The 25157-nt window shown below is 30.4% G+C and overlaps 1 protein-coding gene across 1 annotated transcript in view; it reads right to left on the bottom strand.

Moving 5' to 3' along the window:
- Positions 1 to 25157, bottom strand: part of LOC129221997 (voltage-dependent calcium channel type A subunit alpha-1-like) — a 368073-nt gene that overhangs the window by 134047 nt on the left and 208869 nt on the right. The window contains 9 exon segments of the mRNA XM_054856408.1: positions 2145 to 2265; positions 2494 to 2566; positions 2737 to 2868; positions 4090 to 4199; positions 9878 to 9990; positions 12298 to 12425; positions 14495 to 14579; positions 18881 to 18910; positions 22699 to 22785. Coding sequence (XP_054712383.1) covers positions 2145 to 2265; positions 2494 to 2566; positions 2737 to 2868; positions 4090 to 4199; positions 9878 to 9990; positions 12298 to 12425; positions 14495 to 14579; positions 18881 to 18910; positions 22699 to 22785 — 879 coding nt within the window.

The raw sequence follows: 25157 nt of genomic DNA, 5'->3' as shown, positions 1-25157 counted from the left end.
ACACCTGTGAAGATTTTGAGAAGCATTTTGTGTAGAGCAGCTGGGTACATTGTATAAAAATCAATAAAAAAAAAAACTGAAACCAATGTAAAACTGTTTGTGAGCTTTGATGGTCATTTTAAGCATTAGCATAAAAATAATCACTTTAAAATTAATAAAACAGCTTTAAACACTATGTTATGCTTAGAGAGTATATGCATCTTTAATTTCCTGTATTTACATGTATATCATAATAAAATAGCACAATATATTTAAAATATTAGAATTCAGTAAAATCTTCAAGAGCTATATGTCTGGTAAGTATTAAAACTAAATTTGACAAATGATGTTGGCTTGAATGGGCATGGCAGTCTTCAGGAAATATATATATATAAGAAGGGTTGAAAATAATAGTCTACAAAAAGGTATTAATGTCTAAGCAGTAGAATGGCATAGCAGATAAAAATGAGAGAGTGTTAAAGAAGCTGATGCAATCAGATTTCAAAAGCTACATCTAACTATTGCACCGTCACTCTCCAGCATTTCCCCACCAGCAGCAAGTTACTTCCTTCTTTCTACCCAAGAAAGAACGATTGCCTCAGCAAAAATCCTGATGGGAAGGTCGGGGAAGAAGGGAGGTGAAGGGGTATTTGTGCGAGCGCAAGCGTACAAGTTTTCAGCAAAAAATAAAATAAAATACAAGAAGGGTGTGGAATTATGGAAGTGGATGCGATCAGATTTCAAAAATGCGTAAACGCTAACGATTGCTAGATCATTCTCAAGCCTTTCCCTCTCCCCACTCAGGAAACTAAGTTCTTCTTCTCCTTCTACCTTAGAAAGAACACATGAGTCAGCAAAAATCATGGTGGGGGGTGGGGGCAGATCAATCACTTGAAGACCCTCGGCCAGGAAATGGAAAAAAAAAGGAAAATCGTGGGAAGGGCGAAGATTTTCATCCCTGGTACCGACGACGTAAACAATACTGAGCCATTATTGTTTAACACCGAGATTTCGCGGCATTGTGACGATATCATATGTACGCGACATTATAACGATTCTTGCTTTTGTATCATAAACGACATCGTATCCTCATCGTTTAGCCGACAGTTCTGATATCTCCCTTTTTCATTTCACGTCGTCTCACCGATGATGCGACCGATATATGCAGTCTTTGAAAATTGGTTTATAAAACCTAAAAACCGCGGAAATAAAAGAAAAATACAAAAAGCGGAAAATCACTGATCAGCGGAAGATTTTCATCCCTGATTAAAAAGAGAGTTTAAGTGTAAAACCTCGAAAAGTGATTTGAAGGAGACTTGTTCATTGCTACATTTAGGACATGGAAAATCTATTTACAGGATCCAGTCAGATTAATTAGTCACTAGTAAGGCAGAAAAAGTTATTACCTGGGTGTCTCAATAAATCAAGACTAGCCTTAGCAAGTAACAAAGCCAATAGATGCTTGGTTTTATCCTTAGATCTATTCTAAACAATTCAAAGAAGGTTCTTATGCCTTTATACAGGAGTCTGTTAATATCTCATTTGGAGTATGCTGTTCAGTTTTGGCCTCATCTCAAGAAAGATACTTCTTTATTAGAAAGGGTTTAAAGGAGGTCTTATAACCTAGTAATGGGCTTTTAATTATGATATCAGACAAAATATTTTATTTCCAATTCGAATCATGACAATGCAATTTCTTTTTTTAATTCGAGTTTCAGATAATTTAATTTTTTTTCTGTTATCTTTTGAGTTCAAATTATTAAGAGTCAGTTGTATTTTTTTTTTAGTATTTTTTTTTTCCTTTAACACACATTTCAAAGCCTTATGAAATCTCTTTGAACCAATTTCTTGTAACTTAAAGAAAAATGTATAATTTTAGACTGGAATTCTTGCTTTTATTTCAGAACATTTTTTAAATTTTTAAGGAATTTTCTTCCAATTTTTAAGACATTTAAAAAAAAAATTTTTTTTGGGTATTTTGCAGGATATTTATATCATAAAAACTTAGGCTCTAATAATAAAATAATATTCTATTCCAATTTATTCAATAAATTATCAACTTTATACTGTATATTGGGACGATTAGTAAAATTTATGGATGTAATTTATGAATAATTGAGAAAGTATTTTCTGCTCTTAAGGTTAATAATGGTTTGAAAGGATACAGTTACCAAACAGCACTAAAATTATAAAATATAAGCTGTACTTCATCCCACCATTCGCAATACCATTCTGCGACTCTATACCTTTGTACATGACATCATTCCAATCTTCACCTGTTAGAATCTATACAATAATAAAGAAAAACAATTACCAACAATTCAGTTTGGAGCTTAATTTTTATTACATTCCAAAAATAAAATAAGTAATTAATTTCAGCTTAATTATGTGCACAGAGAATTGCAACACAAGAAATTTTTCAAGAGACAATCTCTCATTTATTTTATGTTCTTTTAAAAATATAACTTAGATTTTCATGCATTTTTAAAAATCAAATAGAAGGAGAATATGTACCTGAAATACTGTAAGCAAGGCAATAGGAAATGTGTTAAAATTTGCTGGAGGTGTACCTTCAGGAAAATTGAACCTAAAATAATAAATCATTATTATAAAAAGGTAATTAGGTCATTGTAACTATAATTATCAGTTTTTGTTTTTTTCATCCATTTTAAATTAAAAAAAGAATTATGTGAGCACAACACAAACCATTTATACAAATCAATATTACAAAGAAGAATAACATAAGGGAATACTTACGCTCCTCCAAACAGTTGCATACCAAGAAGGGCAAATATAAGTATAAAAAGGAAGAGTAGAAACAATAAACTGATGATCGATCTCATACTGTTGAGCAATGATATAACTAAATTACGAAGGGATGACCAATACCTGTTTAAAATTGTGAAAGAAACTGATAAATACAATGATACAAAATATACTAAAGATTTTTTGAAATAATGAAGTGAAGAAGAACCTTTTATGAAAATGCAACATCATAAATAAACAATAATATAGTTATCACGAAAAAGGCTAGAAAATAGGAATTAAGATACAATTTACAACACATTTATACTAGGACGATTTTGTTTTTCATTAATCACAAATTGAATAACCACAATAATAAATGATAAAACATACAACTAGCAAGAAAAAAAAATTGGCTAATAACATAAATATACAAAAATAATTTAAAAATCATACTTTTTTTTCATCTCTATTAAGGTTTCAAGTCTTTAAAAGAAATCTATATAATGCTCAGTAATAAAATTAATTTTTTTCATTGTAACACAGGGATTCCCAAACTGAGTGCCGTAGAAGGGGCGAGTTGTGCTGCAAAGATTCCATGACATGGAATGTGTATCTGTTCGTATATATATCTATATGTATTAGCTGGACTAGGGTGCCATGAGAAAATTCTAACTCTTCAAAGGGTGCCGCAGATCAAAAAAGTTTGGGAACCCGTTACAATATACAGCATAGGCGGCTCGTATGCGGGGGTGGGGGGGGGGGGGGGTCACTACATTCAAAAACCCCAACCCCCTACTTTCAAAAGTAAAGAGGTCTTGCCCCCTCACTCTTCACAGAAAAAAACTAAAGGTCGATCGAAAAATGATTTTTATAGGGTGGACTGATTTATTTCACAAAAGTAAAACTAAAATTTCCAAATCAATCCACTTTTCTCATTTAATTTCATAAAAATGGAACTTTGAATCGGAAGGGGAAAGTCTATGGTGGTAACCCATCCCGATTTTTAAGGCATACTCTAAATTATTTAGAGATCATAGAATCAGTAATGTTGAAAGCCTTTAACAGAGCCCAATTTTACAAAAAAAAAAAAAAACCTCAGGGGCTATGCCTCCTAATGCCACACACTTCTTCTGACCTCCCACATTTTTGGTGCACCAGCCGCCTATGACATACAGACCGGAATGTAAAAAAAAATTTTAAAATGTAGATCTAAAGCATTACTTCAAATCAGTATTAAGGTAATAAAAATAAAACCCATTACTAACATTATTAATTAAAAAGTTTTAGTAGGCAACAATTAAAATCAAAACCTTAAGCTATTAAAAATACATGTAAATAAATAAAACCAATAAGATTGCTTACTTTGTGACTTTAAAAATTCTGAGCAACCTCAATGCTCTAAGAACAGAGAGACCAAAAGATCCCCCTCTAACACTGGACCATACAACTTCAAATATACTACCAGAGATAACCTAGGTGAGAGAATAATTTAAACAACAAAAAACAAGTTGTTCATAACAGCTGAGACCCTCACATTCTATTTGGAAAAGAAAATATAATCCACCACTTTTCAATGTTTTAAAACGAAATAAAATGAAGGGAAGGACAAACAATAAGTTTTTGAACCTAAATGTGCGATTTTTCTGCTATAATGTATAAAAGAATTCGCCTTCATGATTGCTTTTTTAAAATATTTTTTGTAAAGGTTTTGTGTTTGCGATTACGGTAGTTATTGATAACTAATGTACTTCGTTAATATCAGCAGAAATTTGGTTTATAGTCCATGCAGCCTTATTAGTCTTACATTTAATAGATTTCTAGATTTCGCGATCAACTTACTATCCAGAAAATTCATGAATCTGGTTTTCAGCATTTCCCACACTTTAGCAACATCACTTACATGAAACACCTTTAATTAGAGGCCATTCAATAAAATACTGCATTAGAATGCGACAATATTCATTTCCTTAGCTTTCAGTTAGAATAAAACAAGGAAATTTCAGACTTACGAATGTACTTTTTAATTCAAGAAAATGTTTTGGAAATTTTGCCCCGCATAAAGGATAACTATTTGAAGTAAGTGTTTGAAACATTTTCCTGAGTTTTTCGTGAGTAACATGGTGCTTATTAAGAAATCGTTCATTTTCTTTTTGGTATTTCAGAAAAAATGCTCAGTTTTTCAAAAATTGCCAAAATGGCGTATTTTAAAAAAATGGCGAGAAAAGTTGCTGGTTTTATGGTTTCCCGGTTTTTTGGTTCCTGAATAAAAGGTTCTGCACTGTATTAAATGTTAGACTGGGGGGAAGGGGGGGGGGGGAGAATTCGGTTTTAGGAAGGAATACCTAATAAGTAGTTAATATCTTCAGTATTAAAAGCAACGAAAATAATAAAATTCGTTAAGTTGTAAGACAAAAAATGTGCATTTGAATAATAAGGAGAAAACAAAAGCAATAAAATGACAGAAATCTTGAGGGATGAAAATTTGAAGAACTTTAATAAAGCTGATCTCCGATTATCATCTGTGAAAGCTAGAACATGCTTTTTTACAAAAGTGATGAAATACCAAATTATTTTTCGATTTACAAGTGTTTATTTTCTTGCAATATAATATGCTAATAAGGCTCATTAAGTTACATTTACGCACATTACTAAGTTATTTTGATTAACTAATTTCATAGAAAAATTTGTCAAAATCGAGGCTCTGGGAAATACAAAGTAGCAATTAACAGATCTAATATGAAATAACAAAAATCAATCACATCAAAATTTGAAATACTTTAATTTCAATAATTTTTATTGTTTTATTTTTAATCCCCTAATTTATTTAATCAAGTTGAGTTCAAAACAAGCACAATGGTAAGCACCAATGTAGACATGGGTGCCAACTTAAATTTTCTAGTACCGGAATGTCAATGAGAAATAACTGAACCCCTGAGATGACAACCAAACTGCTAAACCTGGTTCATTTTCAAAGGTTCAGGGTTAGGCTGATGAATAGGTCAATCATATAGGTTAACTCCATTTTGCAAAAAAGTATTTATTTAACTAAAGTGCTTTATCAGCATGCAATATTCAACAGTTTCTAATAAGCATATCTACAGTGGCTCCCAAAAGTGATAATACACTTTGAAATTTTTTAGTAAAACTAAAATAATGCGAAACTGAATTCGAATATGAAGTCCAATATTTTTTCACATCATTCCTATGTTATTCTAAATAAAACCCTTTTTGAAATGAGTCAAAAAACATAGAGACAGAAATAATACACCACAAAAGTCATCTTACACCCAAATATTTTCGAATAAATTCATGTTTAAATTTATCATATGCTGTTTTTTTTAAAAATATTTTTGCATTGTGTTGACCCTTAAAAATTATTTGGCTTTAATTTTTTGTTTATTTATTCCTTAATATTGTGCTTATTACTTTAAAATGGCGTAAAAAAAACCACAAATACCATTCAAAATTGATTTTTTTTTCCTCACAGAAGCATTAAATTGGTTTGAAATGTCTCTAAATTAGTTAATTTAGTCCATTCTATAGTAAAGTGCTTGATAAAATGCTTTTAATAAAAGAATCAAACCGAAAACAAAGTAAGAAAAGGACAACCGGCAAAGTTTACAAAGTGTGATCAGAGATTTACAGTTAAAATATTTATGAAAAATACACATTTGAGTGCTGTAAAAGTTTCTGCAGAGTTAAATGAAAAATTTTACATCTAATTTTCACCTAAAATTGTTCGCGAAGTTCTCTGATTAGCTGGATTAAATGGGACTTCTTCCCGCAGAAATTTTCTTAGCCGTGCGAAAAACAGAAAGCTTACGCTTTTTGTTGTAAAATCAATGATAAATAAGCTCAAAACGTTTTGGAATTACGCCTTACTTACAGATAAAAATAAATTCAACATTTTTGGTTAAATTGTTCTATAATTTTAAATAGAAGAAAATATTAGGAACTTAATCTTAAGAACTTAGTAGGACCAGTTAATCAGGACGGTGAAGGTGTTCTCGTGTGAGGATGCATATCAGGATCAGGACTTGGTAGTTTGGAATTTTTTGATGAAAAAATTAATCATGCTGTTCATTTAAATATTTTAAAAACCAATTTTAAACTCTTAGCGAAAAGTTTGGTTATTGGAAAGAATTTTGTTTTTTCTCAAGATAATGATAAGAAGCACAATACGGTTTTCAATGTTTGTGTCTAGTGCCTCAAAAATTGTTTTCAAGTTAAGAAAATACCCCTTCAATCTCCAGATTTGAAATTTTTGTAACATATTAAGAGATATCTGAAGGCTAGATTAGGAAAATACAGCTTTGAAACGGAAATAGAGCTAGAAACAGCAAGACTCGGAGTATGGTTGAACACTTACTCAGAAATTAAGCAAAAAACAGAAAGAAAAAAGAATGAAATCTATTCCCAGACGTTTAAAAGGTGTTGTTGATACTGCATGATATTTTACTAAATAATAACTTAGTAAAAAGTTCGATTATTCAATAATATATAGAGATTTTTTAAAGTGTACAAAGACTTTTGTGACATAAAATTTCCGGCTTTTTTGGCTTTCGATTTTTAAAAAAAATTTTGTGACATAAAATTTCCGGCTTTTTTTGGCATTCGATTTTTAAAAAATTTTTTGTGACATAAAATTTCCGGCTTTTTTTGGCTTTCGATTTTTAAAAAATTAAGTTTTAATACTTTTTAAAAATGTTTCATGTAGTTTTGTTGAAAATCAATTATAGATCTTATAACTAAATACCTATACCGAAATAATAATTTCAACCAATGGATAGGGCCTTATTTCATTTAAAGTCGTAGGTGTACGAACAACTTTTGGGAGGTACTGTATAACCATGCAAATAGAAGATGTATCGAGTGCACAGTTAATTCCGTTGATGAAACAATCTTCTTCATCAGTCTCCTTTATTTGTCTCCAAAATCAACAGATTTCATACGAAAATAGTTGCTATAAGAAAATCACAATAATTTTTGTTTGATTTCTGTAGGCTGTAAAAATCTGTTTTTTAGCACCAGGACTGAATATTTCACTTACAGACAGATGATGTTAAAAGCTTCTGCTTCTATTAGACTATTCCCTGAATTATTGGCCAAATGATTATTAAATAAATAAAAGAAAACTTAATACTTATATATAGCATAAAAAATAAAATTCAGAGAAAAATTAAATTGAAAGGAATTATATGAGGTATTCAAAAGCAAAGGGATACAAGTGACAAAATTAAAAATTTGGAGATAACCAGTACAAATGGTAGGTGAACCTCTCCTCTGTCTTGGGGCAAGAGATTGTACTAGTAGCCCTGGTAGGTGCTGCTGTACAGCATGACATAGAATCTATTTTAAATGAATGCCTATCTAGGATCTGACCTTTAAATGCATTTTACTCAAAACTAAAATAGTCTACTTGCATCCCTTTGCTTCTCACTGCCTCATATGTGATAAGAAAATGTTTTACTAAAAATGCAATATAGGAAAAATGATCTACAGTCAAGGGACTACAACTGGCAACACATTCTAGCATCAATAGACCCCCGAAAGCAGAAAGAGGTGGCATAAATTTAAATACATACATTTTATTTCATTACAGTCAAAACTGTCTATCTTGAATTTCACAGGACAGAAGAAAATATTCGAGATATGAAGGTTTCCAAATACAGAGGATTTGATAAAAAATATAAAAATAAGCATCTGGAACAAAGTCAACAACTAATCGATTGGTTTTGCATAGTTTTTTCAAACATTTAACAGCATGAAACGTTTTACTAATTTTAATGATTATGAGTAGCAAGTTAATGCATACCTTTTAGAACAAAAATTACGTTTCAAAGTTTGTCGTAAAATAACTTAAATTCTCCATCAAAATAATATAAAAAATAGAAGAGCAAAAAGCTAGCAGATTGTTCCTAATCTTATCACTAGAAAAAAGTGTTCTTAATGACTCAAAAGTAAAAAACTCAAGGAGCTTTTCCGCTGTACAACATAGCCCCCCCCCCCCCTCTCAGTTTCCAAATGGATACTATTTCCAAAAAACTTGCTTTATTTACATGTAGTGTCCCTTGCGCTACATGCCTCACAAGACATGAAGGGCTATATGGATGCTGATATGTAAAAAAGGAAAAAAAAACCCTTTTACTTTTAAGTTGTGCTATTGATAAAGAGAGCTAGCTGGGACCATATTCAAAAAGAAGACAGTGTAATCAGAATTTGAGATCTAGAGGTTTTGGGAGAAATTTATTCAAGATCAAGATGGGGAAAAACATTGACTTATACTATTATAAAAGCAGGGAAATTTTCAAGTTAAAGAGGTTTTTGAAAAAAAGAGGTTCAACTGTACAGTCGGACCTCCATATATCGAAGTAGCAAATTTCCGGAAAAAATTCGATATATAGAAGCAATCTTATTTTATCCTAAAAATCTCCTAAAACATTAAAATTAAAGCTAATTTTCATGTACGAAACCCAATTTCTAATTTATACGAGCATCAGATTAAATGAAAGTTAATAATTAAAAATATAACAGAAATTACATTTTTGTGCCTTCATAATTCTTCATTCTTTGGAAATTCAACTTGATCCGCAACAATAGGGGATTTTCGTCTTGACAATGTAATTGAGAGAAAAGTAAAAAATCAATCTACTTAAATTGAATGATTTTTACTGAAGCTAAAAAGACTAGGAATGATAATCAACAGACAAAAGGGATAACTTGAAACTGATTTTACAGTGTTACTGGTTACAACTATTATTTGAAATAAACATGAGGGAATTATGGAACTACAGAACGAAACAACGACCTATCTACACACCCCTCACCCCCACACACCCCCAGATTAATTACGAGTTTCCTTTAGTAAACATAATTTTCTCCCCAAACCTTCATTTTTCATGAGACAAACAGTCTAAAGTGGAAAAAAAATCTACGAATGTCTCGAAATTTTTTTCGATATATAGAGATTTTTTTCATATATAGAAACAATTTTTCTATGTAATGAACATAGAAATTTGCTGAGATTTCTATGTATAGAAAATTTCGATATGTGGAAGTTCGATATATGGAGGTTTGACTGCATTTTATTTTGACAAAAGCAGAAATAAAAAAGAGCATTTAACTCTTAAGCATAAATTTTTATACTTACAACACAGTCGAAACGATTAAAGGCAGATTCAAAATAAATGCGTGCTCCCAGGGCATAAACTTTTAAAAGCATTTCAGAAATGAAAAGACCCAAAAATACATATTCTGCATAGTCTGTAAAAGAAATTGAAGAAAACAAACTTTAAAAGTCAGAAAAACTCAGTAAAGAAACTTGTGAATGAAAAATATAAATAATTTTCAACATTTTTTTAAAACAATATGTTACAAATTTTGACATTGTTATGTTAGAATATACATCACTTCGTTTTTGTATTGTATTTAGATTTTTAAAAAAAGATAATCAAACTCTGAGATTCCTTCAAAAAAGAAAATAAATAAATAAAATATATATTATATTATATATATATATATGTGTGTGTGTGTAGTGGACGCTGGTTTATTGAATCAACTGCTTTAATGAAACAGATCGCCAAACACAGAATAATATCCAGCTTTATGGAATCATAATTGTGCAGAACAAACTTGATTCATATAAGCAGCGATCACTGTACATGTATATAATAAATACAAAAGGGTCAAATATGTTTAGAGCTCAAATATAATTAAAATAAAAAAAAACAATTTGAATAAAGAACAAGTTTCGAAAATACAATATATAGCTCTTTCAAGGCTACAAGGAGCATTTTAATCAGCGTAAAAAGCTCCGTAGTTGGGAAAACAAAACTCAAGGAATATCAAGAGTTGAAAACCTGAGCAAATACGAATGAGCGTAAAAAAAGAAAAACTAAAATACCAAACCTGAATGCATAGAAAAAGGTATCCCATGAGCATACTTTGTAATCATTTGCGCTACCTTCTGAATACTTTTTATTTTTAATCACAACAAAATTAGTGGTTGTCATTATAGATTAATGTCACAAACACACACAGGGTGGCGACAGGAACTGTGAAAAAAAAGTTCCCTGACTTTTCCCTGATTTCCCTGATTAAATTCACCAAATTTCCCTGATTTACATTACCAATGATAATGGTTTTCTTTCTTTACTCTACTTGAAATCCATTGTATGTTTGCATAAAATGCAGTATTTTAAACGTTTTAAGTTGTGTAAAGTTGTTGAACTAAAGATATATTTTTAAAAAATGCTACTTTTTTAGTAAAATGGTTGGAAAAAAAACATATCAAGTTAATTTTTTTTGGAAAAAAAAACTACAAAACAGTATATTAAATTTTTCTACATGAAAAGATAATAGAAAATTTAAAAAAGAAAAAAAAACTTTAGTTCCAGAAACCACGTAACATAAGAATTTTAAGAAATGATTAAAATCACTCTTAAAAACATATGTGTATGTATGATAGAACAAAAAAGTAATTGAAATTATTTCAAACTAAATTTTCAAACAGTATAATAATTGTTGCAATAGTAACAAGTAATAGTGAACGAATAGAAGTAATGTAGTTATTCTTATATAACTAATTGACATATTTATGCAAAACAGATGAAACCATTTGACATCCATTCATAGGGAGCTTTTCTCTAATCAAGAACATAGGTTTTAATGAATGAATACATCATTTTAACAATTAAAAATAAAGATATTTACTTAAGTACACAAATTAACTCTATTTCAAATGATTTCAGTATGTAACGAAAAAAAAACTTTGGTTGCTTTGTAACAAACAACTTTGAAATGCAAGAAAAAAAAGCAATTAGTTAATTTCAAAATTTATAAAACAAGAATACAACTTGGTTACAAAATAAAAGAATCATTTAAGTCTGAAGAAAACCTTTATAATCTGCAGCGACAACAAATAGTATAACGGCAAAAAACAAAGTTTTTTTAATTGAAAGTTCATTTTTGCAATTAAATTAAAAGCGCGAAGAAGTAATAACTTTTATCAGTATTAATTCAAAAACCAAGATTTTTCTTGAAATCGTGATTACAGTACGCTAATTACTTAGAAACAATGGAATAAAAGCAAAGAAGCTAAGGCATTAATGAAAGCTTCCTTTTTACCTCTACGGTTGTTTATTTTACGTAGCATTGAAAGTGTAAAAGGAAATTTCAAGCCTAGGTAAAATAAACAACCTAACAGACACAGAAACAATCTTAGAAAGATCATCCTGTGGTTAATAAGTAAGATTCAATACTTTGACGTTAAGGAAAAAAGTTGCACAAATATGTAGCAGTGTATAATCGCACCTCCTTAAATTTACTTTTTTTTTTGAACAGATAATTGGCAGAAAATGCTTAGGGAATCAGAGTACTTAATTTTGTAAAGCAAAAAAACAATTTTTTTTTCTTCATAAAATCAATTTTCCCTGATTTTTTGTAATTTTTTCGAAATTCCCTGATATTTCCCTGACTTTTCCCTGATTAATAAAGTTCCCTGACTTTTCCCTGATCTCCCTGATCTGTCGCCACCCTGACACAGTTTTAAGTTAGTACAAAGAGACTTACATAAAAAATCATCCAGCCATTGAGGTTGGTTGTAGTGTTCTACAGCTACACACACAGTATTCAAAAATACAAGGACAATAACAACCCAATAAAATGTTTGTGATTTGGATACATGGCGAATAGTGAACCTAAAGCAATAAAAGAAAAATAAGAATTAATAAAAATCAAAACTATCTATTATTAATTAGTACTAATGTGATTACAATTGAAGGGCTTGAGGCCAGGCCCGGATTACCCAATAGGCCACCCTAGGCCCTGGCCTAGGGGCGCACATCACGGTGGGAAAAAAAAATTAACAGATTGTTGGGGGGGGGGGGGGGGGGAATGTGGCGCGATAGTATATATGAAGAAACAAAATTCTAGTATAAAGATTGCAATCAGCCTGTTAGGCAGAAAAAAAAGCAATTAAAGGATAGGGAAGGGGCGTAATGAGTCGAGTTCCTTTTCTGGTCAAAGTTTCAAATGATGGGGTAAAATCACAGAATTTGATTAAGCAATAAATTAAATCTCTTGTAACGACAGAAAAACAGTCTAGAGAAATAATATTTAAGATGTTCAATGATGTTATAAGGGTGTTCGGGAATTCTTTCCGGAAATATTAGCAGAATTCAAACCCTAAATGGGAAATTGTGGAGTCTTTGGTGATATTAGAGGTAAGAAAGGTTCGGGGACCATCAAAATTTTCCAGAAGTCCTAAAAACAGAATTTTAGACAATCTTTAATTATGGGGCAGGCTGTTTTTCGAGGGTTTGAGCTGGGGCGCACTCCTAGAAGTTTTTTGACATCAAAGTTTTTAAGTAATTGTAGGCCATCTTTAAGGGAGATAAAAGAAGAGATGGGGTTCGGATACTTTATCAAAGTTTCAAAATCGCTGATCTATAGGCTAAGTTTGATGGCGTAAAATAAAGGGATAGAGTTCAGGATCTCTCTCCCTCCCCTTTTTATTTGTCAATGTCACTATCATTTTTATTTGATTAAATTATTGATAAAAATGTTCTGAAAAACTCTCCATAGTTTTTCTTTTCCAAAACTATTTCAGTGCTTTGGTTTTTCCACAAAGAAATTTTCAATTTCCAGCCTTATATTTTTTATTTGTTTGAAATACAAGTGTTTGCGACTCCCATCAAAAAAAAAAAAAAAAACTTTCAGCATTTAACTTATATGCTACTGTTAACACTTATCTCAGTTTTTTACACTTTATTTTGTTTTAAATGTTGCTATGAAATCTTCTGAATGTTGCTATGAAATTTTTGTTTAATTTCACCATTTATATTTAAACACTTAGAACTTAGTGGTGTGACTAGTCATGACATTTTTAAAATCTCGTCTTATTCTGTTTCAACTTTTTCTCTAATTAAAACGTATTTTGGTGGCACATATACTTTTCTCCACTTAACCTCAATTTTCTTGATCATATTTTTACGAAAAAAAAAAGGAAAAAAGATAGAAATTTAAAAATGCTGGCAGCCCCTATGAAATTTTGTTTATTTACCTATTAATTTTTTACTTGACTGACGCTTGTCATAGATTTGTACTATACACTGAATACTTTCTTTTCATTAAAAAATGTTCGAAACATTCCAGCATCCCTCAGCTAGGTAAATCATAATGCAGAACCTTGGATGTTCCTAAATAATATTCAAAAATTGCATTTACTTTCAAAATTTCGCCAAAAAGAGCCCTTTTTGACACTTTTCTTCTATTTGTTCACTTATTATTTCTATTCAATGTTCTTAAGATCGCAAAGGTTTCCTTTCTGCTTATTTTTTTCCCATCACTAAAATGAAATTGGTGGGCGCATTTCTGAAAAACAGGGAGGTGGGGGGGGGGTAGTAAACTTTTCTTGCCGACCGCCCATGTGACCCCCCCCCCCCCAATGTTATGCCTCTGATGTAAAATGAGGGTTATGAAATTTAATTTTTAAACACAAAATGCAATGAACAGACATAAAGAAGAAATCAAGAGGATATGAACACAAGAAATCGTAAGAAAGTTTCTGTTCCTATCCAACTGGTATTTTATTTATTTATTTATTTATTTTTTAATGATTAACCATGATTTTACAACAAAGCTGCCAAACACCCTTTTAATGCTGTGAAATACAAAAATTTCAAAGCTGAATAACTTGAAGGATCAATTAAAAATGCCAAAAAAGCAAATATGTATAAAATATATAACACAGAAATCAATATCAAACCTAAGTCTTTTTTCTGCTCGCCAAAACTTTTTACATTTCCCTCTATCTCTCATTGGCGTTTTCAAATAGGAAGACCTCGCAATGCCTGTGAAACAGAAAAAACAAGTATAAGGGAATTTTTTCTCTGTTCAGTCAAGTAAGCAAACCTAGGAAACTAAAATAATAAATTAGTCTGCAATTATCTATTCACAGAAAATTATCATAAAAACAAATACAGCAGGACAACAGAGAAAGGAAGTATTATTGCATGCATACGGGCTCAACATTATTAACATTTAATGTCTTTTGCATTATTCATATTTTCCAATTTTTTATAAAAAGTAATGAAAGATAAAACATCAATTAAAATGGAGTAGAACCAAGTTTACCAAGATTGAATTTGAATTTTTTTTTAAATGGCATGTTCACATGCTAAACATTAGTTTATTTTGATTTATGAATGATAAATTGTTTATGTGACCCAATTTCATTTCAACATAACTCATGTTTGAAAGTTTTTCTTTTTACTTCCTTTTACAAAAAAGGAAGTATTGTATTCGCGAAAAAATTTTCACTCAAAAATCGCCCTTAATTTCCATTTTGCTCACCCCCAAATGAATGTTGAGTTTTTTTTTCGATTCGACCACATGCGGAAAAGTGCCTAAGAATGTATAGACACGCGAAATATCCATTTTGACCATCACCGAGGTAATTACAACGACTTTTCTCGTGACGTCTGTATGTATGTGCGTATGTGTGTATGTGCGTATGTGCGTATGTATCTCGCATAACTCAAAAATGGTATGTCCTAGAAAGTTGAAATTTGGTACATAGACTCGTAGTGGGGTCTAGTTGTGCACCTCCCCTTTTGGTTGCTTTCGGATGTTCCTAAGGGGGTCTTTTGCACCTTTTTGGGGGGAAATCATTGTTAATATCAATGCAAACTTAAGTGGTGTTATAATTTGGTAAACACTTGGTGACGTATCGCCAAGCTTTTGGTCGCCAAGTTTTTTCGCCAACTTGGCGACGATTTTTTTTTTTTTTTTAAATAACTTGGTATTAACTTGGCCACCGATGGAAATATTTAGAGAGTTAATCATTGAATCACATTATTTTTATTTATTTTTGAAAGTACAGTAATTCATTTTCAAAATTATTTTTTGGCAACAGGGGAAAAACAAACGATTTCTTTTTTCTTACTTTTTTTTTTTTACTTAAGTATTATTTTCCCGAAAGAATTTTCACTCAAAAATCAACCTTAATTTCCATTTTGCTCACCCCCGAATGAATGTTGAGTTTTTTTTTTTTTTTTTTTTTCAAATCGACCACATGGATAAGTGCCTAAGAACGTATAGACACCCGAAATATTCATTTTGACGATTCCCGAGTTAGTTACAACGAATTTTTTCGTGACGTCTGTACGTACGTATGTATGTATGTGCGTATGTACGTATGTGCGGATGTGTGTATGTGCGTATGTATGTCGCATAACTCAAGAACGGTATGTCCTAGAAAGTTGAAATTTTGTACGTAGACTCCTAGTGGGATCTAGTTGTGCACCTCCCCTTTTGGTTGCATTCAGATGTTCTTAAGGGGGTCTTTTGCCCTCTTTTGGGGGAAATCATTGATAATTTTGATGTAAACTCAAGTGGTGTTATAATTTGGCGAACACTTGGCGATATATCGCCAGTCTTTTGATCGCCAAGTTTTGTCGCTAACTTGGTGACAAATTTGGCGATTTTTTTTAAGTTTTAAATCTGGTTTCAATTTGGCCACTGTAGGAAATATTTACAGAGTAAACTATTAAATCACATTAAAATTACCAATAATGGGAAAATGACATGAAATTGGAGTAAAAGGAAGTCATGTGATTCACACATCAGCTCGTTTTTCTTTCGAAAGCAATGTTCTGATTTTTTTAAACTGTTTCTTAATGCCATGTATACAGTTATACATAATGTTGTTACAAAACATGTTTTTTAAATCAAAATAAATTAATAATTCCTCCTATTTAAGCATCCATTTTGCTTAGTATTCATATCATTCAGATTTTCAATTCTCTGGATTGCCTTTGGTTCCAGTTGGTGGGGATAAACAAGATTGAATTATATATATTAGTTTTACAAAATTGAATAAATAAATAAGGAAATAAAAAAAATACATAAATGTATTTTTAAAAAAAGGGATTTATTAAATGAAAAAAAAAAGATAAATATGTTACATTTTGTTTCAAATTTAACATATTTATTTATTTTTGTGATCAAACACTATTTAATCTTATAAGTATTACTTATTTATCATATATTTCAAAAATACTCAGAAGAATCTTGGCACTAAGGAATACCTCATTTTGGATCTGAAAATATCATATTCTACAAAATCACTGAGGAATTTAAGAAAATTTTGGAGCACAATACAAGAAAATAAAGCTATAATGAGAAAAATGGGATCCCTTGCCAGATAGCTGAGTATTGAAAAAGAAAAAACAAAATATCACTTAACATCAAACTAAATGCCCTTTTTTTTAAAGTGAAGAGTAAAAAAAAATATCTAATGACATTTAACCGATTCAGCTGCTACAAAAATTAAAATCAAAACTATGATTAAAGTTCATAATAAAAAAGAGAGGTTTTTTTATTCCAAAGAAATAAATAGATTGACCTTTTCAAAAATAAAAATTTCTTATCCTAACCAGATTTAAATGAATGCATAATCACTAATGGAAAGATTGCTGAGATGCTTAAGAGCTACATCAAAGATAAAAATAGAGAAAACATGATTTTTATTTAAAAATATCATAAAAAATAAAATTAAGTTGCAAAATACTAATTCAGAATAATAATGTAGCTCCCTTCCTGTCACAGAGCATTTTAGTACCTAGCACTATGACAAAGTGATCACCTAACATCAGATGAGGTATTATCAGCTAAATATTATATTTAATGAAGAAGACATAATAAAAATAGCAACAAACTCATATGCATTAAGCCAGGAAAAATTTATACCTTAGTTCATGTTTTAACACTAATTAAAATTCAGACAAATCTATCCTTCAACACAAAAACTTTAGATTAAAACAATTTATATTGAAATAATTTACTTAATTGTGTCACATCAAGTAATTTAGGTTAACAAAGTAATGGAAATAAGGAACATTCACATTAAAGGCAGTTACCTGTAATTACGGGTAAACATTGTGCAGAAAAAGAGCAGTTAAAATATTTAAAAATAACATTTTAAGACTATCAACTTTTTCAAAGCAGTCCTTTGTCCCATCAGGTATGACAGGATCCATAAAATTAAAAATGAATTTATAGCTGGCAGAAAATTGGTGCTTTTATAGTTAAGGTGAAATATTTAAGAAACACCTTGCTGCAAAAATTATTATTGAATTTTTTTTTAAAAACAAACAGGTTATGACAAAACAACAAAACAAACAATAGATAATTAATATCACTTACGGCTGAATGTGCTTTTACAAAAATCAATATGAATAAAAATAACTCCCCGAGAAAATCAACAATCGTGCAAATGACATTAGTATACAAAGACTGATCACAAATGTGCACACCAATTTATACATACAAAAAGTGCAAAGCAAAAAGAATAAGAACAATAATTTAGTATGTATTAGGAAAACTTTTAATTCCGAAATCTGTGTATTCTCAACATTTGACGAAAAAACTTTAATAGTACTTAAATATTAAGAGCTTTATCCACACACAACAAACATGCAAAGAATGTACTTAGATGCTTGAAAACAAATGTTGCAGAAATATATCTGAAGTGGAAACAATCACACAATTCTTGTTTGGGAAATACAAGTATTTGTGGAAAATCATGCAATAAATGTTTATGTATTTGACACAAATTACATACAGAGAGAATAAAAAAAAATTTGATAGTACATTTTTTTGTGACATTTTTAAACGTAATGAATTTTGCAGTCTTTGGCGGGAGGGATAAAGCTAGTGCTGGTAAGCAAAAGTGCATTCAACAAATGAAAAACATATAAAATGAAATTATTTTGTGTGAAATCAAAGGGATCAAAGAGTTGAAATAATGACTATCTAATTTGATGAAAAATTAAACAAAAAAAAATAATTAATTTGACAAACTTACTACTAATTCTTTATCTTGTTTAGACAAAGAATTAAATAAGATCTTCAACCTCTTAGTTTTAAACTACTGATTATTTTTTGACATTAAAATATATTCTCTGAAAAGTAAAACCATTAATGCAAAATACATTACAGATATTCACAATGATTACTTAATCATATCACTAAAACTATTATGGATTTTAATTTTTGAAAACTCTTTGAAAAACACCTTTAGAGTATAAAAATCTAAGCTAGACAATGAATTAATTTCCGATAAAAATCCCGTCAATTTTAATTCCTATACCTTTGATCTTAAACTTTGTAGTAGTTGGTGCTGTGGGATTAAGTGCCACGTGGAGGGCAAAGCAGGTGAAGCACATGCAAGAAAAGAAAATGTTATTAGTGGTTCACACATAAATTATTACAACTCCGTTAAAAGAGAAAATAGATTTTAGTATACTATGACAGTAGAACATTCTGTATACTTGTGATGGTGAATAATTTTCAGTAAGTCAAGTTGTCTGAAATTCATTATTACATGCAAAACAAACAAAAAATCTTATGAAAACTGTAGATACTAAATTATTACTATGAGCAGAAACTTTCGGACAACACCATCCAGGGCCGGATTTGGAAGTGTGGAGGCCCCAATCAGGGTTCGAAAAGATCATCATATTTTCGAAAATATCCGATACTTTTATATGTATCCGAATATTTTGATATATATGTATGTTTCCGATATTTTCGATTAGCACTTTAATAGTAAATACATATTGAAGTTACTGCTATTTCTTTTTTTATATTATTATTATTATTATTTATAGGGGGGAAAAAACGTAAAATTTGCTGACCCGTGAAAGTTAGGATATTTTATAAAATTTTTATTGTGGGGGCCCCTTTGTTTTGGAGGCCCCAGGGCAGTAGCCCCGCCTGCCCTCCCCTAAATCCGGCCCTGATACCATCTTTTTAAAGAAGTTAATTCAAAATCTTAAAACAAGTAAAAATTATTTTCTTCATGCAAATTAGAGTATCACAAAATGTTTATATATATATGATGTAAAAAATTAGACTTTTTGAGCCATAAGCAAAATTATATTAACAGAAAACAATATATCTACTAATACATAGCTATTCTTTAAAAGTACATTCATAAAGCTTTTTCACAAAAACTGCAAAGGTAAATATACTAATACAGTAGTAACATTGAATGCTAAGAGTAATTCTAACTGTGGATGTATAAACGAACTAGTTATGTAGTAAGACAGCATTTGCTATAACACTAAATTACTGAAGTATTTATTCGTGCGAATAGGTAGAAGAAAGATTCATGATGATCATAACTACTAGGATATTTATTGTTGTTCTATTCTCAAATTTAAAAAACGTTAAACACAAAGAATTTTTTTTTACATTTAAAACTTATCAAACATAACTAAGTTCATTACAGTACCCCCCCCCCTTTTTTTTTATTCACCATCACTGATATTGCTAGGCATACTTAAATTTCCAAGTTCATTTTAAAGAACAAACAGAGAACAAAACGTGATTAACAAATGAATCAAAAATTGGATAAGTTATAGTTAAGCAAAAAAGGTTTGGCATTGTCTAGTAAAAACTGAACAATTATAAAGGCATTTAGTGTACTTAGGCAGACAAATAACACAACGAACCAACGGTACAAATTTCAAAAAATTGTTTCGTTTGAGTGAAAGAAAGCTCTTGTGACATTATGTAAAACACTTGATACATGGATATTTTTTATGAACACAAGCACATTTGTACTAAACTAGCTAAAATACCCCGCGTTGCCTGGGTTAGCAATAATTATGAGAGACAATCGTTACTTGCATTTGTTTTCTGTTTTAAGTGAAAGAATTTAAAACACACCTTTTTCACGTCATATAAAATCTAGCTTCTTCCTTACTCATAAAACTAAAATATCAGTAAGTAAAAAGAGCAAAATAGTATTCATTTAGAAACTAAAACACGACATTTAAGCATATATAAATTTGAAGATTTTTCAAAATATGAAATTAAACTTCACATGTTTAAAAAGATTTATCAGTTAATACTTATTTTTTTTTACATGGAGTCTTACCTTCTCTGTATGTCTATTGAAGTACGAACTGTTTAAAAAAATGTAGCTGCGTGCCCTAATCCCCTTCTACTTGCTTTAGTTATTGTAGAAAAATTTCAATTATTGTAGGTTCTTGGTGTGATTTAAAATGTTACCGAATTTGAGGGAATCGTTTTGGGATACCTTGGATAATGCTCCCCCTCCTTACTTTATAAAATGGTATGTTACTAATTTTTGTTAAAGAGATATTGTCACCAGATGCTGAGATACTTTTGGTCACCATAAAATGGCAGTAAACAATTTCATTTGAAATGTTTCCAAAATAAGTAGTAAAATTTGGCGATGGTTTGAATTTGTGCACAATGTCACATTAATGGAAGTTTTTGTGCTGTTTATGGATTTGTATAATTTAGTTGCTGGATTATTTTACAGTAAAAAAAGTTTTTAAAGATTCTTTGATTGGCAATATTGTGTTTACATGGTGAAAGCTGACAAACATTATTACGTAGTCTTTGGCTTCAAAAACCGCGACAGTTGAAAAAACTGCCAAAGGCATCCGCTACTGAAATCTTTCTGCATGAATTTTGGCGAGGTTTCTGCTGTTAGATGGGATAATGATTAAGTGTCCAATCAGCGCAAATAATAATAAAAAAAAAACATTAATTACACTAAAGTTCTGTTTAAATGGAAAATAATCAGCAAAATCTAGTTATTATTAGCCAATCTTGGGGGAAAAATGTTACTTTAAGATTTGACTTGAGAAAAGCCTCAAACAGTCAGACCAAACACAAAAATATTCATACAGCTATGAACTGGGAGTTGAGATGATACACTAAATAATGAATTGTACTGAGATATTACAGGGGGCGCGCCCTTACCCTTAGGGGGCGGCATCCCTGGATAATAAACATTACTTGCAACAAGTAAAAATTTAGAAAGTTTGGAGAAAATTTGGGAACATTTTGCTGCATTTTTTAGGGAAATAAGTCTTGAATGTAAGACTAGAGAAAGGGAATGTAATAAACCTGTTTCAAAAATTGTAATCATTTAGCTGAAGGAATGCTCCCAAAAATTCTAATCAGAGACTTGTGTTGCTTTGATGAAAATTCGGGAGATATTTACTTCATTAGGGCGTTCAGGAGAAGGCAAGGAAAATCACGAGTCTCCTGAACAAATCGAGAGGTGTTGGCAGCAATGATACAGGTTACTGTGATAAACAGGGGCATGAACGAGGGGGGTGGGGGTGGAGAAGATACATCTGTTGGCCCGGGCCCAAGATTTTTAAAATAAGGGATGAAATATATGTAGGGATGCAGGGGTAAACAATATGGGGGAACGGGCAAAAAAAGTTGTGACAGGCCCCAAAGCTTCTGTGTGCCCCTGGTGATTAACATAACTCTATACTAGGTCACATTGATCATTGTTGACTAAAAAAATATCTACTTTGCGGACAGATTCCTGTCATAAACTAAATTTAGTTAAAATCTGACATTGGTTATTCTTACTTCAAATTACAGATTTACATATTTAAATTAAACCACACAATCAATAGTACCATTGCCTACCCTGGTGAGGCTGGTATTAGACACATCAAAATTTAAAGAAATTTGTAGCATGAGTTCTTGTTTTTTCCTTGAATGTGAGGGGGGGGGGGAGAATGCTTCATTTCAATTGAGCATAAGTTTTTTTTACGTCAACCCTTATGTATAAAATACTTGGAAACATTTTAATTACTTTATGTATATACCAGAAGAATTAATAAGCATGCAAAACATTGCTCAGGAATGTTGCTTTTGGTTCAGAATTAAATGTTAAATACATATATAAAATATATTAGAAACAATCAAAATTGAAATAACAGGCAAAAATTTCATGCAAAATTTTGAATTTTACATGCAGTCATATACATTTCCCACAGTATAATGCTTACATGTAAAACTTCGAGAAAATACTCATGAAATCAATCACACCAACAACATGCAATACACTAGAATGAAATGGAAAAACATACATATTATCAAAAAATCACCGACTACAAAAGCTACCTTCATCATCACCTTCTTCCTCTTCTTCAGTGCTTCTACTGTGCATGTTTTTTAATTTTTTTCGTTTAGCTGCAGCTTTACGTCTTGCTATAATGTAAAAAAAAAGAAGTATAAATTTTTTTGTAATATAGTGAGTAAACATTTTATACTTATGTACTTTTGCATACTGTAAAATTTGTAAATATATTTAATAAATAATTTCCTGCTGAACCTTTCTCTGTGATCAAGGGCCACACCTCATGTTAAAATCATTTTCACGGACCAGAACACACACACACAAAAATTCTTTTTAAATAACATAAGAAAGTATAGAAAATTAATATTCTAAACCAATGATTGTAGATATCATTGCTTGATGCTTATTTTATTACATGCATCTCTATTCCAGAAATTAATTTTGGAATATTTGTTTCCAAATTTACGACATTTTCACTAATTGTGCTTTTGATTAGTAACATGAACTTGGGTTTATCAATAGATCTACTAGGATCAGCCTAGCTGGGCCCAGAGCCTGTTGCTGGTTGTCACATTTGTATTTGTAAAATGGACCACACAGATCAGTTTAGGGGCCGTAGGTTGGACACCATTGACCTAAACAAATAGGGGGCATAAAAGAATTTTTAGTTTTAACTTGCAAGTTTAAAAATCATAAACAGTAAAATAAGTTAGTGCATCAATATTTTTCCTTAAGACTGAGACATCATTTGGGCAAAATTACTGTAAAAATAGAAAATTTTTAATAAAAGTTTTTTAATCGCAACAAACGGGAAAGAAAAACTTCATCAGGCAATGAAAAAAATATGGATATTCCAGTTCCATTATCAATAATATAAAATCTCAAGACCAAACCACATAAAGGGGTTAAAAATAGCTTGAAACTGTTTTGAGGACTTAAATATCAAAAAAATGAATCCCAGACTCCTATTTGTGTCCAAATACTACTTATGACCCCTTTCCTTATGGAATTATGCTCCATAGATTTGTATGTTAAAGATTAATATAATCATTTTAAAAATGAGAAAGTCAACGTTTCAAAGCATGTTGCATGTAAAGCCATGCTTTTTACGTCCCGAATCCTTTTACAATGATATGAAATATTTAAAACATAAAATCTCTCTGCTAACTACATTTTTTTTTCATTCCCCAAAAACAAATTTAGAACATTAATAAAAACTTCTATTTCCAAACATATTACAATTCATTTGACAGAAAATGCTGTAATGCATAAGATCCCTTCCTTGAATGATATTTTCGAAACTCTGGGAAAAAAACTTAAATGTATAATTAATATTTAAATTAAAATCAACATTAAGTGCAAGATTAATTTTGAAATTTGAAACTAATAGTATATTTTGAAATAATGAGAAGAAAAATTTCTAAATTAACTTTTATTATGTCTAATTCAATCAAATACAACTACATTCACGTAATGAAAAAGTAGATGGAATTCTTCAACATACACTGAAAAAAAATATCAACAAATAATATATTTCTAACAGTACACTAGTTGTCAAATGAATTTGAATGGACTGCACAATTCACAATATACATTTTTGCCATAAGCCAGATAACATCTTACACTCTAATATTAAATTCTTATTAATAGATTGAATTAATCTGGAAAACAGATAACATATGTTGTCAATGGTAAGAAAACATAGCGATTAATTTTCAACCAATGCCCATAAAAATCAAAATGCATGAATAACAAATTTACACATGTTTGTTGATGGCAGATTTCTTCAATCATTTAATGTTCTGCAAGAAGCTATTAGGTCCCATCAAAAAAAGGACATGATTCAACAACTGGAAGGCATTTCTGATAATTGAGACCAAATGGGAGCTAAATATTAGTACAATTATTATGTTCTCACAATTATGCTATTTATTGAAACTTTTTACCTAATACTAAATACTTTAAATGGCATCTGGGAAAGTTGAAAAGAATTGCAATTTTTGTACTTTTCAAAATGTTGCTTGTTGCAATTCAAAATAAATAATTGCTCTAACAATTTATTTGTCATTGCATCTGAATTTCCGATTACTTTATTTATTATCCCCAAAATCACTTCAGTTGAAAGTTTAGTCTGCTCATGATTACAAAACCCAAATTGATTGTCAGAGACTTAATTAGTGCCTGAAAGGCATAATGTACAGTTGGCTCTCTGTTTAATAACTTTCAAGGGACCACAAAAAATGGTCTTTAAATAGAATGCTTTTAACACTGTAGTGAACCATCTGGGACCGTGAAAAGCAGTCGTTAAATACAGCGTCATTAAACAGAGAGCCAACTGTATTTGCTAAAAAGACGTTAATCACACACAGCGAAATGATTAGCTAAAAAATCCGTGCCGCAAAAAAGTGGCCGCTCGGAAAGGTTTTACTGTAACCAGTGTGAAAAAATTACTTTAAAAACATTTACTGAATAACCAAAATTTATTCACTATACAATTTATTAA

This window comes from Uloborus diversus, chromosome 5, assembly GCF_026930045.1.
Source record: "Uloborus diversus isolate 005 chromosome 5, Udiv.v.3.1, whole genome shotgun sequence".
NCBI lineage: Eukaryota > Metazoa > Arthropoda > Arachnida > Araneae > Uloboridae > Uloborus > Uloborus diversus.
This window is presented reverse-complemented; position numbering and strand designations above follow the sequence as displayed.